General features: G+C 42.3%; 1 protein-coding gene across 1 annotated transcript in view; it reads left to right on the plus strand.

Annotated features, from left to right (window-relative positions):
- Positions 1 to 17,588, plus strand: part of xpnpep2 (X-prolyl aminopeptidase (aminopeptidase P) 2, membrane-bound) — a gene marked incomplete at both ends in the record, with an annotated part of 30,039 nt that extends 12,451 nt beyond the window's left edge. Inside the window, 22 exon segments of the mRNA XM_080840842.1 lie at positions 7,833 to 7,903; positions 7,905 to 8,014; positions 8,482 to 8,549; positions 8,904 to 9,014; positions 10,176 to 10,239; positions 10,490 to 10,594; positions 10,683 to 10,769; positions 11,434 to 11,577; positions 12,049 to 12,150; positions 12,484 to 12,565; positions 12,955 to 13,156; positions 13,245 to 13,334; positions 13,843 to 13,952; positions 14,287 to 14,364; positions 14,470 to 14,541; positions 14,656 to 14,716; positions 14,969 to 15,038; positions 15,190 to 15,294; positions 15,518 to 15,577; positions 15,904 to 15,980; positions 16,141 to 16,230; positions 17,388 to 17,588. Of these exon segments, the coding sequence (XP_080696968.1) occupies positions 7,833 to 7,903; positions 7,905 to 8,014; positions 8,482 to 8,549; positions 8,904 to 9,014; positions 10,176 to 10,239; positions 10,490 to 10,594; positions 10,683 to 10,769; positions 11,434 to 11,577; positions 12,049 to 12,150; positions 12,484 to 12,565; positions 12,955 to 13,156; positions 13,245 to 13,334; positions 13,843 to 13,952; positions 14,287 to 14,364; positions 14,470 to 14,541; positions 14,656 to 14,716; positions 14,969 to 15,038; positions 15,190 to 15,294; positions 15,518 to 15,577; positions 15,904 to 15,980; positions 16,141 to 16,230; positions 17,388 to 17,588 (2,160 nt within the window).
- Positions 17,589 to 18,465: the final 877 nt, after the last annotated feature.

The raw sequence follows: 18,465 nt of genomic DNA on the forward strand, positions 1-18,465 counted from the left end.
TCTGCAACATCTGCATATGTGCAAATGTATATCTAAGTATGTTTGAAAATGAACCTTCAAGGTCCTCCAGCTTTCTTCCCAGCAGACCACCTGCTGTTTATGTTGGGGGGAAAAAAACTTCTTCAGCATGTTCAATCAAAGCTGAGAGGGACGTATGGCCTCTACCCAGCGTGACCCTGTCTGACCTCCATAATCCCGCCATTCCTCAGTATCTCCCTCCCTACTACCTCATTCACTCCCTCTGCTTGGGTGAGCGCAGCATTGGCATCAAAGGCCTCCCGATTCATCCGTTTGGAAAGAGACAGACAGCTGACAGCGCCCTCCTCACGCCTGCAACCCTGATCTCCATAGAGACCTCCTCAGCAACTGTGTGGGAGTAAAAAAAAAACCTCTTCCTCGTTCTTGAGTGACATAAAGAAGACATAGGAAGAGCTTTGAAGGGCTTGAACAGAACCATGCACCCGTGAGTCAAAGGGAGGCTTAGCATGGACATGAGCTAATGATTCCTAGCGTAGGTTGCATTTTGGCATCCAGCAATCTTCTCTTCCTCTGTAAAGTCATTTGTGTCTCCCTGTGCACGTGTGCCTTGGAGCCAGAACCCTGAAAAGCAAAGCTATTACAAATTCAGCTAAATCAGCCAGTAAACCTGACATAGATACAATCCTCCTATTTGTCCTGTGATGCACACCATATGTTAAGTCTGGCTCAGGTTCCTTTCAACTGTCTTTCACAACAGTCTGGTTTGAATCTGACTTCTGCACTCAACTCTGTTTAAGGGGCTCCCTGTCAACACTATGATAGGGTAGATGTTCCTCCAGTGCCTCACAGTCCGCAATTTACTCTGCACCCTACGTTACTGGAAAGGAAAAATAAATGTATGTTATTATTTCATAGATTCTCATGGAAACAGTGTTAAATGACCTCAAGATGTTGGGAAATGTTGGCTGTGAATGACTATGAATGAAACAACTGTACCCAGTTTCTCCTGTCTCTCGACCCAGGAAGCATAATGCAATCTGATCTGAACTGAGCTCCAATGTCAAATAAAGGGGAAAAAAACACTTGGAGTGTTGGACCTTAAACTGTGATCCCAGCTTTTCGCAAATTATACAAGCTTTTATCTGGGGCAGTTATGGTGAGCTTTTAGAGCTATTATCATTTGGAGTGAAGTTAAGGAAAACTGTGCAGACCAAAGCCAAACTGCGGCTCATGTGATCTAATCTGAAGGAAATGGGTTTTATTCGCAATCAGCCTAACAGAGACCTGAGAAAGGCACTGCAAACAATGGCTGATATGTTGTAGAGGGACTCAGTGACCTTGGTCCACACTAGTTCTATTTACTCACTGATGGTACAAGACCAAAATGTGTGCTGTGTTACGTGACTAAAGTCACATAGCCTCTAGATTGACCGAAAATTTCAACATTTTCCTCTTGCGCTCTCTCGCGCTCTCTCTCTCTCTCTCTCTCTCTCTCTCTCTCTCTCTCTCTCTCTCTCTCTCTCTCTCTCTCTCTCCCCTTTTCCAATTTTCTCACTGTACAGCACCCACATTTTCTAATGCACGTAGTTGGAGGTAACTTTGCTGATTGCTCTTATGAGTGCTGGTTAATATGAAATGTAGGGTCATCTGTGGGTGGATGCCACCCTGCAACATTCAGGCATCTCTGCTCTATTACCGCTGGTGGCCTTTTGCAGCCGCCTCAGCTCCTGCGCGACTGGAGAGCCGTTGCCACGGCTACCCTTTATTAATACCGATAACTTTGAACACAGAGCTCATTTGATTTGTGCAAACACTAAGACCTCCGGGTAGTCTCAGTGAGAGAACAGCTCACGTGTATCAGGACCAAGTTGTTGTGTGTACATGTGTGTGATTGTTTGCTTGGATGTACCACTGTGTGTTTATGTGAATGGACAGTGTACCTGACACACCAGCATGTTTTACTAACAACGAAAAAGGGTTGGGTGTCTTGACCAGACCATTGTCTCTGCATGTAGAATTCAGTGGTCTCTGGTTCCCCCTACTGTGCAATTGCGTTCACAGTTTATAGAAAACTAGTATCTCTAGTACTTGTAAAATGCACATCTGAAAGAATTTCCAGCTTTTCATTTATGTGTTATCAGCATTCTTTCACTAGTTCACAATAATTGCAACTCTACCATGGGGCAATATTTGTGTGCAGTATGGTTATCATCAGTATAATTGTATAGTATACTGCCACTTCAGTCCAAAGCCCCTGTGTCATGTAATATGTTTTACCACACCCCATCCATACTATTTCAGAGATGCCTAAATTCATATCTTAAATGCATGTATGTGTTATAAGAATGTATTAAAACATCATATTCTACAGAAGTCCGAATTGAAAGGAAAAAATCCAGTGAGATGACTTATCAAGAGCACCACCCAGTGTTCACACCTCTAAATGCAGCCAGTTCTACACCCATGGGCATTTCTCTACACCCAACTGTCAAACACAGTGTCAAGACAACTACTACTGAACCTGTAAATAATAATAATAATAACAATAATCATAATAATTCACTGAAACTGTTGTGTAACAAGATAAGAAAAGGATCATCAAAAAACTGAGTGAATGCTTAAAGCTGCAATAAGGAGTTCTGTTCCAAAACTAAATATAGCTGCAAGCAGCGATGGCGGTTTCCTCCTTCAAACATTGCGAACCAGGGAAAAAAAAAAAACATTTGTCACTGTATAGAAAATCCATGCTGCAGACTTGCCAATGGGATATTACATTTCAAATCCAACATTTACAATGCTTTTGCCTTGAAGTTTAGACTGAGTGGAGGTTGTGTGTGTGCGCTTACCCTGTGTGTCTGTGAGAATGTATGTGTGTGACAGCAAGCTGTGTGTCTGTGAGAATGTGTGTGCGTAAAACAAAGCCTGCGCGTGTGTTAAGGGGAGACTGCGTGTGTGAGATTTAGGAGCCGCGCGGATGAGGAGACAGAGAGACATTCTATAGAGAACCACCCTAGCAAGTAGTCAAGCATGCATATTTCAAATATTCACCAAAAATCCGCTTTTCACCTTACAGTCAACTTTTTTTCAGATTTGTGTACTAAACATTCCCAAGTGTCTTCATATGAACTTGTGATTGAATCAGAGTTTCACTTTTTGACATGCAGATGTGTAAAGCATTATTTTAGCGTTAACAATGTATCCAATTTGCTTTATATCAATCATTTTTCTAGATATGAAGTTGCCTTTGCACATGGGAACATGTTGTGGTGTCTTCCAAGTGACATACCAGTTTGGTGTTGATATCTCAAAGATTAGCTGAGATATGACTTCACTTCCTGTTTGGCCGCTTTTCTGCTGAATTTGAGTGGATGAACCGGACAAACCATATGGTAACTTTTTGTGAAATTTGGAACAATCATTAAGGACAGTCCCTTCTTTATTCATGCAAAGTTTCATGTCTCTCATTATACCACTCTAGCGCCACCAACGGGTCAAAGTTGGACTTGTGTTAACACACGCAACTTTTGAACCGTATGACTGATTTTCAAAAATGAGGTACCATTGGATTCCCTGGATCAAGACGAATTAAAAACACCCTGTGGCGTAAATTTCACTCAAATATTTGCTGACATATGACTTCACTTCCTGTTTGGCCGCTTTTCTGCTGAATTTGAGTGGCTGTACCGGACAAACGGTTGTGAGGATCAAAATTCTGTTTACAACTTTTGTGAGGCTAGGTCTGAAGATCATCTCTGGTGATTTTGAAGAAGATTTGCCAAAAATTGTAGGAGGAGTAGGCTTTCAAAGGTTTTTGATAAAACCGGAAATAGCAGAAAATCTATATAACCGGAAATTGACGTCATGGGGTGGGTTTAATTCGTCTTGATCCAGGGAATCCATTGGTACCTCATTTTTGAAAATCGGTCATACGGTTCAAAAGTTGCGTATGTTACAAAAGTCCAACTTTGACCTGTTGGTGGCGCTAGAGTGGTGTAATGAGAGCCATGAAACTTGGTGTGAATGAAGAAGGGACTGTCCTTAATGAGTGTGCCAAATTTCACAAAAAGTTACCATATGGTTCTAGGGGCTGCCATTGACTCCCATGGTACTAACATAATAAGAAAGCCTACAATAACAATAGGTTACCTCCTACCGGAGGAAACCTAACAAGTTAACTACCTAAAATGCATGCAAAAACCTTGCAAACACCACCAACAGCCCAGTTATCACTGATAGAAGCTTGTCAACACACTAACTGGTGTGTTTTGGGGGGTGTTTATCTGTCCTCCACATGACCATTTGCTATCGAAATTAATTTGAGGATGGTACCAAAACTAGTTACCTTTAAAACCATGCCTCAAAAAGTGTCAAATTGTTACATAGTGTTGCTTTAAGATTTCAAAGGTGACGATCACAAAGCAGCAAATTATGAAAGATTGTTTCATACAATGAGAGTAAGAGTGACAAATGATAACAAGTGCATTAACAAAACAAAAAAATGAAATAGCATTTGTTAAATCATCCTTTTCTGTAAACAGAATTTTATTGTTAGATTAATAATTGCATAAGATGAATAATTGCATAGTAATTGATAATATAAATGAGAATATAACTGAGACCCACTGATTATGATATATATTTTAAACCATTTCATTTCATTTATACACAGGACAAAATGTTAAATTCTTTGTGCTATTGGTTGGGGACTTGGTTGGGGCCAAACCACTCAGTGACATGCAAATCATCATACCGAAGCAAGCCAATCTTACACCTCAGGGTGCACCACAACCTTCATACTGATACTTAGCAATACTTGACAAGAACAGAGATGGCTTCGTGAGCACTTCACCAAGGTCGTCATCATCCCAGACCCATCCACTGCCCCCTCCATAGCCACCATGATAGGTGAAGGCACAAGAAACAAATCCACATACACCTCAAGATACAACCATCACCCAGGCTAACAACCATGAACAAATGACAAATCCTACTAGGGTTTTCAGATATACTTAGGCCCAATTGATGGCGAGATTGTAAAACGCTTCACGTGAAAAGGCTTACTGTAACTTAATGTTCCAAAACAGTGATCAATGATTACCAGATTTCTCTCGGACATGTCTTGTCATTAATACTTCCACCTGACAAAAACTCAAAATCCTATTGTAGCGATTTGAGATGGTTTAGAGATGGTTTAGAGACAGTTGTGTCTTTGGCCTCTTTGCCATTTATTACACTTGGCACAAGCATTCAAACTCTGATAGTAAGATGGACATGGGCTAATGTACTATATGCAGGCACAAGACAGAGGGCAAGGGTAGACAAGACACCAAAACATCAGGGAGAACCACACTGGGGTTTAAAGCATAAACACACTCTGACTCCGATCACTAACAAAAAATAAACACTAACATCAACCGAAGAGAGAAACCACAGGCCATTCCAAATTCAAACATTAACTCACAATAAATCACTCACTCTCGCATTCACACAGCATTCTGGCACACAACTACATCACGCACACCACTGCTCACTGCACACCACATAGCCCCCATAAAGGCAGGTTAAGTGTCCCCATCAACCCAAGCCTTAAGCGCAAAGTCCTTCAGTTGGGTAGAGAGCTGGCGTGGGCACTTTAAACCTTCACTACACACAGGAGCTTTAAGTTCCACACCTGATCGCTATGCCGTGCTATGCCTCACTGGTCCCTTCTTAGTTGTGCAGGCATCTCCACATCCTGCCAGCAGCCTGACAGTAGATGCGGGCCCCCAGTCGATGAAGAGTCTTCATGATGCTGAAATGGCCTGCCCCCACCGAACCATGAACCAGTTCCAAGACCCAGGCTCTCAGGCAGGAGGGCACCAGCAGCTGCAGGATCATCATCCAGAGTCCACCAGTGCCAGAACAACAGCCCACTCTGGATGGTAAAGCTGGGCCACTGTGAGTTTTGGGGCCCAAGGCAGAGATGTCAGTCAAGGGCGGCCGCTGGTCCACCCCCACCCAGGACTGAACCCAGGAGAGGACAGGGACTTGTGCCTGGGCACTAATATCAACCAAATAGGGAGACCACAGGGCCTTCCAAATTCGAACAAAAACATAGAATGAAACAATAAATCACTCACTCTTGCATTTGTACAGCATTCTGGCACACAACTACGTAAGACATACCACCCAGAACACACACTCAATATGCTTGCTGTACACCACACTTTTATAATGGACGTTTTCTTACATCAAGCCTCTCCATAGATGTCCACTATAAGGAAAAGGCTTAATGTAGCCTAATTAAAGGTACACTGTGTAGGATTTAGGGGGATCTTGGTTTTGATGTTTTGATAGGCTGACAGAGCTGTCCCTGCCATATCGGGTCAACTGTTCCTTAGAAACACCGCAATGTCCAGCAGATCAGAATGGGGTTTTCTATCTGCAATACAAATCATCTCGTCAGTTCGTTGAGGCATGCAAAAGGTGACATCAGACATATTCGTTTCCTCAAAAAATTATAACAATTCAAATTGTGTCTGAAAATAAACTATTATTAACAAAATCAATAAAGTTTTATAAGTCATGGAAGCCATTTCACAAACGTGTCGATGTGGGCCGAGATATTTTTTCTAAAACATCTGTAAGAAGGATTCCATTAATCTTGCTACCACTAGAGGGTGACTCAATTAAATATAGCACCTTTAAATGTTTAAATGTCCTGGCTAGCTGTCCATTTAAACCGTCAGAGTTTCATGCAAACTAGTTCATTTGACCAAGCCAAATACTTTACCTAGGCTAGATATGTCGTCGCTGCTATGCCCCTCTGATTGAGACCAACTTACCTCTGTGTGTGTTTAAGTCCCACACTACTTGTTGACATAAATCACCCTAAAAGGTAAATTATGATGGCAAATCATACTTGTATGCTATAATACCCTCCATTACGCTGTAGCACAGAACTTCAGTTATCCAGCCTCTCTCGCTCTCACTGATTTATGAGTCTGCAGAACAGATGAAGGCCAAACATTAACTACTTCTGTAGAATAGAATACCAGTACCAGAGGTCATCCTCTGGAGTCCCCCCTCCCCATCCCCAAGGATCAGACAATGACCAAAGACTAAAGTGCATTCACAAGAGAGCTGCATTGTATTTTAATAACTGAGCTCATCTCTGCAAAATTATACTGCTGTCCTTGTATCTCATGTGATTAGCATCATATTTATCTTCACAATGACTCATTCATTCTCTTCCTGCTTTGGGGAATCTCCTAAACTGCTGAACTGTGCTTCTGGGATGTAATCATCTTGCATTCATGTGCACAATGTTCTTTCTGGTACTCTTTCTTTGTAACCACCCATATCACTGGGACATCTCCACTGATATTCTCTATACTCCTATCCCTACTCCTATACATCTAGAAAGCCTATACTCCCATGCTTGATCTAATTGGTCAGGGAGTATACACTGTGAAGATAAGAGAAGTGGCTCATTGCTTTATATGCAAGTAGCAAAACATTCAAACATGGTGAAGTACCGTGAGTGTGTTTGTGAGAGAGAGAGAGTGTGTGTGTGTGGTGTAGAATGCCAGTTGACCGTGCCACGTAACTGGAGACAGGGAATTTTTTCCTTGACTTGTGGATGCTTTTTGAGCTATGTGCACCATATAGTTAGACACAGATGCACACACACACACAAACACACACACACACACACACACACACACACACACACACACACACACACACACAGACAGGCACAGGCACACACACCATTTTTATTGCTGGGGCACAGAGATCATTCTCATTCGAAGTTCCTCCCACTAAGCTGGTGCACATGACTCCGATCTGACAACTCCTTTGAACAGGGATAGTGTCACACACATGCACACAACCTCTGCATATGCACACACGACACACCCATACACACACTTGCTCCCTCACATACACACGTCTCCTGTGCTGTCATTCCCTCTTCCTGGATTAGTTTATGGCAGATGGTGCAAAATGTCTTGGTCTAGCTGGATTCTGCTTGTATGTCTTGGCGTATTCACAGGTAAAATGTCTTTACATTTTAGTTCTATTTTACATATACGTATATATATATATATATATATATATATATATATATATATATATTGTGTAAATGTTCTGTGAGAGTTAAATCTGATGTTTTTCACAAGCCTCTTGGTTTAGTGAAGGAATTATATTTGCATTTTGTTATCCTCGCAAGAACAGTATAATTGTGAGCTGCATAACTGAGAATTAAATTAGTTTTGATATGTAGCAGTTGGTGCATGTGAAATTTGCCTTGCCTGTGTCATTCCTGCGCAATTAATCTTTATCAACCCTGAAATCTCCAAGTCACTCTATTCTCACTTGCCCTGAGAAAAGTTGCGGAACTGCGTATTGGGAGCTTTCATTACAGTGAAAGTTTTTTTCCAAATCAACAACATGAGCACACTGAAGAATTTAAAGCTAGTTTACATTAAGTCGTAATGTATTTTTTGCAATGCTTTGCAGGAGGAACCAACAGAGCTCTCACTGAAGGTTCCGGTTCCACAGAGAGGAACTGCTCTGCAGTCCCACCAGTAAAATTACCTTTCTCTCTCTCTCTCTCTCTCTCTCTCTCTCTCTCTCTCTCTCTCTCTCCCTCTTTCTATTTTCTCTCTATTTTACCCTATTTCTGTCATCTTAGCCCTCAGTCTATCTGTTACAGCTGCTTATATTGTTGCTGTTAGATTTACTGAACACTGAGATCAATGTGGTCAGCACCAAAATGTATTTCAGCTTCAGTATTATTATTTGGACCATGCTGCACAGTACAGTGACTTTATTGCTAATGTGGTACCTGATCTCATGCTCTCTCTCTCTCTCTCTCTCTCTCTCTCTCTCTCTCTCTCCCTCTCTGTGTGTGTGTGTGTGTGTGTGTGTGTGTGTTACAGTACCTCCCTCCAACAGCAGTGAACACCACACTGAGACTGCAGTCGCTGAGAGATGCCATGAAGCAGCAGAACATCTCAGCCTACATCATCCCTGGCACTGATGCCCATCTGGTAGTAACCTTACCTCAGCTCATACCCTTGCTCACCTCTGTTTTCGTCTTTCCCTCAATCTCCGCAGCCCCTCTTCTCTCCTCCCTTCAGAACATTTGATATTTCTCCCCTTCTCTCCATGCTCTTCCCTCTTGTCACAGTTCTCTTGTTATCTGACTCATTCCTTTTTTATTATAAGCACTGAAAGATGATCATTTAATGATACCGATTAGCCGCAATGTCATGCCTCGCATAAAAATGGTAATCAGCTGCCAATTTCTGATGGCATGATTAATGGAAAGAAGAAAAGATAGGATGGATATCAGGGGGTGATAAGTGTCCAAAGAAAGAGGCGTTGCAGGAAAGGCACAAATGTTAATGTTCACTCTTTTCAACTCGCAAATTTTTAGTGTTGTTTGCATTAATGGAGCTATTTACAAGACTGACCGAAGGGCAGGACGGGCATCTCCCTGCAATTTGGCAACAATGACATCTCCCAGTTGAACAGCTGACAGCTGGAACAAGAAATATTTGCTGCCAAAAATTGGATATCTTATGGCGCATTATGGGAGGGACAAAAAGGGATATTTAGATGAACGTACATCTGCCTAGAAAAATCACAAAATAAACATGAAACATTAAATACATTAATCTGGCTAATACAATTGGCTGTTGAGTGCACTTGTTCCCAGGTGGAGTGTATGCATCCCCTTTGCTTTCATGCCTGAGTTTTTCATACGTAGATCATTCTTGGGTGTTCAATTTGTCCCAGGTATCACATTTTAGCATAACACATTTTCAGTGTTACAGATTTACTTTTGTCCCAGAGTGTCATAACATCTGTTCTCTCTCTCTATAAATGGCAAACATACAATACAGTCATGCTTCAGACAATGAATCACACTCCACAGGCATAAAGTCTGAATCACAGAGTTTCAATAGTCTTTGCCAGGGTGTTGTGTTAGAGTCCAACAGTTATCATTTCAATTAACAGACATACAGTGTGACATTAACATTCTAAATTAAGCCATCATTAATCATTCTCAGTCTGGGCTCAGGGGATGAGAGGCTGTCAGCATGTTTTTTTGAGTTGTCAAGACATTGTGTTGCTTATTTTAATAAAACAACATCCTCTCAATCTTCAAGACATATTTGCTATTGTTTTTCTTCTCTTCCCTGCAGAGCGAGTACATTGCTCCACGGGATGCGCGTGTTACCTTTATGTCTGGCTTCACTGGTTCTTCAGGTTAGTTTCACCAACTTTAATGAAATTTGTCCCTTTTTCCCCCTCAATGTCATAAAGTAAACACATTTGTATGCATGTCCATTGCTCACCCATAACCACCAAGAGTGCTGTAAAACAAATGGATTGTGTCCCTGAATTCACCTTCGCCTACCAGTTTGCAGAGGATATTTATGTCTGAGTGTGTGCATAAAAAGTGTGTTTGTAATGGTCTTTCATTAGTCCTTCATTTGGATGTGATCATCTTTTAAAGGCACGGCGGTCGTGACACAGACTAAAGCAGCTCTGTGGACAGACAGTCGGTACTGGGTCCAGGCTGTGCGTCAGATGGACTGCAACTGGGACCTGGAAAAAGATGGTGGGAGCCATACTCATATATGTCCCATAGGCAGGCTGACAGATAATGATGTCTTACTAATGCACGGGTGCCCTCTCTGACTCCACAGTTTCCATACGCAGCATCACAGACTGGCTCATCCGAGAGGTCCCTGAGGGAAAAGAGATTGGCTATGATCCCTATGTCTTCTCAGTCAGTAAGGCCACATGCTACAGATGTCATTTTGTTCTTGTTATCTATATAATGACGCTGCATCCCACAAATGAAATGCACTGTCTATTCTGAAAGGCTTTTTGGCTTATCTTCCAACTTTAAGACACTTTAAGGGCTCTAGATTATAAATGTATAGGGTTCTTCTATGGGGTGAAGCTGAGGAACCCTCAAGGAAACCTTATAGCTAGTTAGCACTTCACTGGGAGTGGTGATGGGGAGAAAATAAGTAGTCGGTCAGACTTTATTTGGATTGTCCCGTATAGACTATCGACAGATGCTCAGATTATGAACAAACTATCTGTTGAAACACAAAACAATTTATGGTTAAGGTTAGTTTAAGACTTTGGCTAAGGTGATGTTCAGTGAACAATTAGAATGACTGAACTAGAATTTCAACCAACCATCTCAGGCATGTAAGTGTTACCAAGTAGTCTGCGGGTTTAGCAGTTTAGTTTAGCACAGTGCAGTTCCGCTTTTCTTTATGGAACAACAGTGATTGTATTGCTGTGTTCACTACAGTTTAAGCTTTTATTTAAACTGTGATTGATCAACATTTACATTGACGTGTCAGTGATGTGGGATAGTGTTTTATTGATTAGCGTTCAGACATACTGTCTCTTTCCTAATCCAAGTAATGCTCTTTACAGAAACATTCAGCGCTTACAACTACAACCTGTCCCCCGCCAACCGGAACCTAAAGTCCATTCCTGACAACCTGGTAGATAAAGAATGGACCGATCGGCCACCTCTACCCCCAGACAACCTTGTGCGTCTGCCAGACAGCATCATCGGTGTGTTGTTTTTTTGTGTGTGTGTGTGCTTGAGTGTGTGTGTGTGTGTTTGTGTGCGTGTGAGTGTTTGTGTAATCTCAGGCTCCAGAGCTCATAAATACCTGCAAACAGAGCAGATGTTCATAAACTTGTGACAAACAGAGTAATAAATGGTCTATTTGGAGGCTTTACAGACAGTTATCAGTTTTATAGCAGTAATAACCACTGAAGCATGGCATCACTGAGGAGTTGTATAACTTCCAATTTTCCCCTTTCTGCAGCTTGAAGCCATAATTGTGTGTATGTGTGTGTGTGTGTGTGTGTGTGTGTGTGTGTGCATGTGTGTGTGTGAGTGTGTGTGTGTGTGTGTGTGTGTGTGTGTGTGTGTGTGTGTGTGTGTGTGTGTGTGTGTGTGTGTGTGTGTGTGTGTGTGTGTGTGTGTGTGTGTGTGTGTGTGTGTGTATGTGTGTGTGTTTCTGCTGTTGTTGGCAGAGAGGACTTGGCTACAGAAGGTGGAGCATATCAGGAATATAATGAAGGAGGACCCTTACCAGCCCACTGCTGTCCTTCTCTCTGCACTCGATGAGACGGCCTGTAAGAGCTACATTTAGATGTGCACACAAACACACACACACACATACATGCATGTGTATTTCAAAACTATTGTTATTATTATTGTTATATATGTTATTCCCTCTACCTGCTGGCAGCTATAGTAGACTAGTCAGTCCCTCCCACGCACACAGACACACACATCACTCACGCACAACAGCATACACACACAAATACACACTTACTTAAAGTACAGAACTGGCTAAAGTATCCTAATAGTTATAATCTTATTTTGGGGCTTATTACTGTGGCATCTTCATAACTGAGATGTATGTGATATAGAGTATGAGTAATACCTGGTGTTTGTTGACACAGGGCTCTTCAACCTGCGTGGGAATGATATTCCATACAACCCATTCTTCTACTCCTACACCTTGCTGACACTGGACCAGATCTGGCAAGTATTCCTGTTAAGGGAGTCCTGTTATGCTTGTCATGTCATGTCTCTATGTTCATTGTTTGTCAAGGAGCATTTTAGAGCAGTGAGGTTTTTCACACGTGGTACAAAACCGCTACAATATACAGAAAGAAAAGTCTGAAATGACAGAGGTACATCAATTATCAAATTAAGTCAGTGTTTATGGTTAAAGGAGAAGGCATTCAGATGTACAGAATACAGGATTTTTCGTACTTAAATGAAATACAATAAAGAAAGAGAGAAAAAAGTGCAGAAGACAATATCGCACTGGATTTTTCGATTCACCTTTTTTCTCTTTCTCTCTCCCTCACGTTGTCTCTGTGTCTCTCTCTCTCTCTTACATTACTTTTGGCTCTTTCTCTCTGTAGGTTGTTTGTGCACACCGCCCGAGTATCCGATGACTTGATGGCATACTTGAATGCCACCTGTTACACGGCTGACTGTGTGGAGCTGATTGAGTACGGCCAGGAGCGAACCCAACTGGGCAACTACCTGCTGCGGCCCAACGTGAGAGTGTGGGTGGGGACAGAATACACCAACCAGGGGCTCTATGAACTCATCACCCCTGAGGTAAGGCCTTGGATCATAATGAGCAGACCCTGTCTCACAGGAACAATTTAAACAAAGTATTTAACAAAAATATCTTGTTTTCTTCCAGGACAAGTTAATGACCACTGATTACTCACCAGTGCTCACCACCAAAGCTGTAAAGGACACTACAGAGCAGCGCATCCTCCGAGACGCACATGTAAGTTTAGACATCTCCATAGAGATTGCAGTGTAGTGATAACTTTACCTTTTTCCCCCCTCCTAAATCCTGTGCTAGTCACAAGAAAAAAATATTTTACATAATTACAAATCGAAAAATGTGATTCTAGCCTTGATAAACCCAGCCAAATTAATTTTGTGTTCTTCTCTGTGGGTGGGGAGGAATCAGTGCCCTTCCACTGACCACTTCATCCATTGTCACTGAGACGCCAGAGGCCAAAATGTGCTTCCCACACCACTATGTGAGAAACACGAATCAAAGTATAATTGGAACCCAACAACAGATAGTGTAAGAAATGAATCATCATTCAGCCACAGCATTGTCCTGAAGACTGAAATGTAATGATGTAGGTTTTTTCCTTGGAAGGCTCTGTGCTGACAGGATGATGGATGTCCCTGTCTGTGGGAAGACAGTGCTGTACTTTTGAGTGGTGTGCTGCTGTTCTGCTTGTTCCCTGTGTGAGTGCACTCTGTTCCTCTCTGTGAAGGTGAGGGACGCGGTGGCAGTCATGCAGCTCCTGGTTTGGCTGGAGAAGAGTGTCCCCGGGGGAAAAGAGACCGAGCTCACAGCGGCACATTATGTCGACGAGCAGCGCAGGTAATATGAAATCAGACACACATCTCACACTTCACACACACACACACACACACACACACACACACACACACACACACACACACACACACACACACACACACACACACACACACACACACACACACACAATCACACACACACACAATCACACACACAAACACACACACACACACACACACAGACCTCACACACATACATGCAATCATACACACACACATGCACACAAAACAGTACAGGCACAGATATACATACCAACATCCACACATACAGGCAGAGTGGAAAGTTTCTTTATCAGTTGAGTGCTTGGCCAACTGCTGATTTTATGATTTTCCAGCAAGCAAAAAAACAGCAGGGGACCCAGCTTTGAGACCATATCTGCCAGTGGACCCAACGCTGCTCTTGCCCACTACAGGTGAGAGACTTCTGCATTCACCTTTCATCTCATATTCTTCTGAAAAGAGATACTGTGCTAGAAAACGGGTTTTTCTGTATTCACCGTTGGCCTTCAATTTTGCAGTCCTACCAAAGAGACGACACGAGTGCTGTCTGTAAATGAAATGTACCTCGTCGACTCTGGTGGCCAGTACCTGTAAGCCTGCTCAACAGTTCTTTGCAATCCCTAGACTTTAAATTTGAAATGACTTGTCTGAAGAGCCTGACTAACTCTGTGTTCCGTTGTTGCAACAATGTTTCGCCACCGTAGGGACGGAACGACTGACATCACACGAACAGTACATTGGGGCATTCCCACAGACTTTCAGAGGGTAAGGCAATGGGGTTGGCAGGGGGTTCGACTGACAGCATCTTCCACATGAACATCAAAGACGTGTACCCTTGAGCACTTAATGTATTCTACTGAGACTTCTGGTTGACCTTTAGCAAAACGATATCAGTGCTAGCTGTTTAGATATGAATAATTCAGATCTGTCAAGTGTCTTCTTAAATTCTTAGAAGATTAACATTGGCATGTCATATTGTGACAGACTGTACTGCTGTGTTTTTTCAACACCTGATAGGAGGCCTATACTCGTGTGTTGATGGGTAATATTGAAATTTCTAGAAACATCTTCCCTGAAGGAACAAGAGGTTAGTGCACCCACCCATTGGAAATGAATTCAATTCAACTGGCAATTGAATTCAACTCTGTGATTACTGCAATCCTTCCACAAGAGGTCTCCATAATTTCTCTGGAGGCTAATGTAATTCATGGCCTCATACCTTGATGTTGCTCTTATAGGCATAAACATGGAGATGCTTGGCCGCCGAGCATTGTGGGAGGTCGGACTGAATTATGGTCACGGCACAGGTCATGGTGTGGGCAATTACTTTGGAGTTCATGAATGTAAGTTTGGCGCAGAATTTGTGAAGTTTTGATAACATTGCCAATCAGAAATTACCTAAAGTTTTTGTGGTTAGTCAGTTGTAGTGAGCATATGAACAAAAATGTTCTTGTGCTTATCTAAAGAACTTGGTGATCGTCCTGAAACGTGTACAGGAACATTCCGTTTGTATGATTGCCGTTGCATTATGTTGCTCTGTGCTCAGACAATTATACTTTTCAACAGGGCCCGTGGGTTTCCAGTCAAACAATATTCCCTTCAAAGAGGGCATGTTCACTTCCATAGGTAAGAGCCCAACTCCCTTTAAATTCAAATCCTCTCTCGGTCTGCCTTGGCTTGTTGACTTTCTTTCAGTGCTACCTACATGTCACCCAATGTGATATCCTTTGTTTACGATGTGATGACAGCCGCCAACCAAAACTTCAAGAGCTTTGACTTTAAAGACAGCTTTGACTGAAGTGCATGACAGCAGTGAATCTATTTGGCTCTTTGTGTTGTGTTTTTGGTCATCTGCCCATGTGCAACCAGACCTACTCCTACTGATTCAGTATGTACAGTGTTTGGTGCTGCAACTGCTTCTGAGCCATGCATGTTTTATTTTCGTTTCACAGAGCCTGGATATTACAAGGAGAATGACTTTGGGATTAGAATCGAAGATGTCGCGGTTTTGGCTCCAGTTAAAACAAAGGTGAACCAGATTTTATCCTACTGTATAACACTGAAGCATCTAAAGCAAAGTGGCAAAATAGCCATTAGCCATTCATTTTTTTGTGCACATATGTGTGTTTATGAATGTATATGTGCATACGTATGTACATTTTGTTGATCCGTTATGTCTTCTCATCCAGTACGGCAATAACTACTTGACCTTCGACATTGTTTCTCTGGTTCCGTATGACCGGAGGTTGATCGACACCTCCATCCTGAGCCCCCAGCAGGTAAACGACTCCGTCAGCCTTCAAGTCGCCTCTCCCCGTGTCCTTGACTGCTTTTGCAACCGGGCTCCGATCCAGCGGTCTGACAGAATGCAGTGACTATGATAGAGTGGCGACCAAATTGTCTGCCTGCCTCTCTGCCGCATTGAGATTTATGCAGAAAGACAAGCCAAGGGAGCATATTGTGCTGCAGGAGGCCGTGTGTGTGTGTGTGTGTGTGTGTGTGTGTGTGTGTGTGTGTGTGTGTGTGTGTGTGTGTGTGTGTGTGTGTGTGTGTGTGTGTGTTTGGAGCCTTTTTCTCCGTGCAGCTTTGACACTTCTAATTCTTGTGGTGTTGAGGTCTGGTGCTCTCTCTGCTGACTTCCTTTGAAAATCCCCAGCTGACATCTTTCTCAGAAACATTTAATATTCTAGACCTGCACATCTGGGATATTTCATGGGTATATACTATTTACTACAAAGATGAAAACCAGTTACTCTGGGGCAGTTCTTCATTGTAAAAATTGAGTGCCCTTTGTTGTAACCCTTACATATGATCGCATATCCACATATTCTTTGAATACCATTCATGAAAAAAATACTGATACATACTAATGGACAATTTTTTAAACGCTCTCATGTTCACATATATCTGGTTATATGGGGGCACATAAACAAAATACTTAAATAACTATTAACTATTAGACCGTGTATCCAGATGATGTTGTCAACCATAGAACAAGATCCTAACTGTTTGCACACTGGTTGCAGAAGTTTCTAGAATGATAGCGTGAAATTCAATCTGAGAATACACCTTGGAATGCACAGTGTTGATATATGCTCCAGTCACAAAAATAACTCATTAAAATAGTCATTAACTTCAGAACCATTAAATGTTTTTATTTGCAAGCTTAGGTATTGAAACAGCCGTAAAAGTTGATTGAGTCCATCAGAGGATGTGTGGGTGGATTATGTTATGTAAAGGTTCTACCAAGGAAAATCTTAGAGAGTTTAGAGTTTAAAGTTTCATCTTAATTCCTATTTTGTGGAAAAATGCTGTGCTGATTTTCTAGCAATTACAACACAGAGATTAAAATGAAGCTTTGCTGATTGGAGGGCCCATGTTCTTCTGTGTGTGTGTGTGTGTGTGTGTGTGTGTGTGTGTGTGTGTGTGTCTCCAGTTGCAGTGGCTGGATCGCCACTACCAGACCATCCGTGAGAAGATGGGGCCGGAGCTGGAGAGCCAGGGCCTGACGGAGGTGCACGACTGGATGATGAAACACACAGAGCCCTTCCAGACAGCCACGGACTCGGGCGTAGTCTGCTCCTTCTCGCTGCTCCTCACCCTGCTCCCCACCGCACTCATCCACGACCTCCTCTGAGATATCGTTCTATTTCTTTTGTGTTATTTTGTTTTGTTTGTGCCTTTCCTAAGTGACTTGCCCTCACAACATCAAATTGTTTGGACTGGGGTTCAATCAGCTATTTGATTGTTTTCTTGACATTTTCTCCTCTTTGTTTCCCTTTCTACATTCACTCATTTCTATCATTTGTGTTTCAATCATTAAGAACCTGCCACATGTGTCAATGAATTCATGTGATATGCTCACACAGTTATGTTATGTATTAAGTTATTATTAGTTTTTTTCATTTTGTTGATTGTAATTTTCTTTATTTTAAATATGTAAAGTAATTGAACTGTAAAAAGGAAAATATGAGCCAAAATACTGTTCTTATTTATAAATTAATGAAATGTGACTACAATGACTGGAAATAAGCCTTTGTGTATGGACAACCACATTGCATTCACTTCTTCATACACATCTCATATTGGCGTCTTACTGTGCTGTAACCATATGTAACATGGACATGTGGTATCTACAATAAACACTGACACGTGTATTGAAAGGGGTGATTTAAATATCATTGAAGTGCTAGTTGACAGAAATGGGTGGTGGTGCTGTGAAGGGATTGGTTTACTGGTAGTTGCTCAACAGGAGGCCTTCTCACATCTCAGCTCAAGCGATTTCAACCCCTCCATCTCTGGGCCCATCTTGAGGTTTGCCTCTGCCACATGTGAAACTCTCGTGCCGGCGGAGGTGTCTGTTGCCAGGCAACAGTGCCGTCAAAGCTGCAGGAAGGTGTCAGCGCGGTTTCAGACGCGTCCTCTTGCTGCACTTGCACACTTCTCCTGGCCTCACAGGCACGGAAGCAGAATGAGGGCACTAGAGTGGCACGGTAAAATACTCATTAAGGGCT

Source organism: Sprattus sprattus, assembly GCF_963457725.1.
Source record: "Sprattus sprattus genome assembly, chromosome: 6".
Lineage (NCBI taxonomy): Eukaryota > Metazoa > Chordata > Actinopteri > Clupeiformes > Clupeidae > Sprattus > Sprattus sprattus.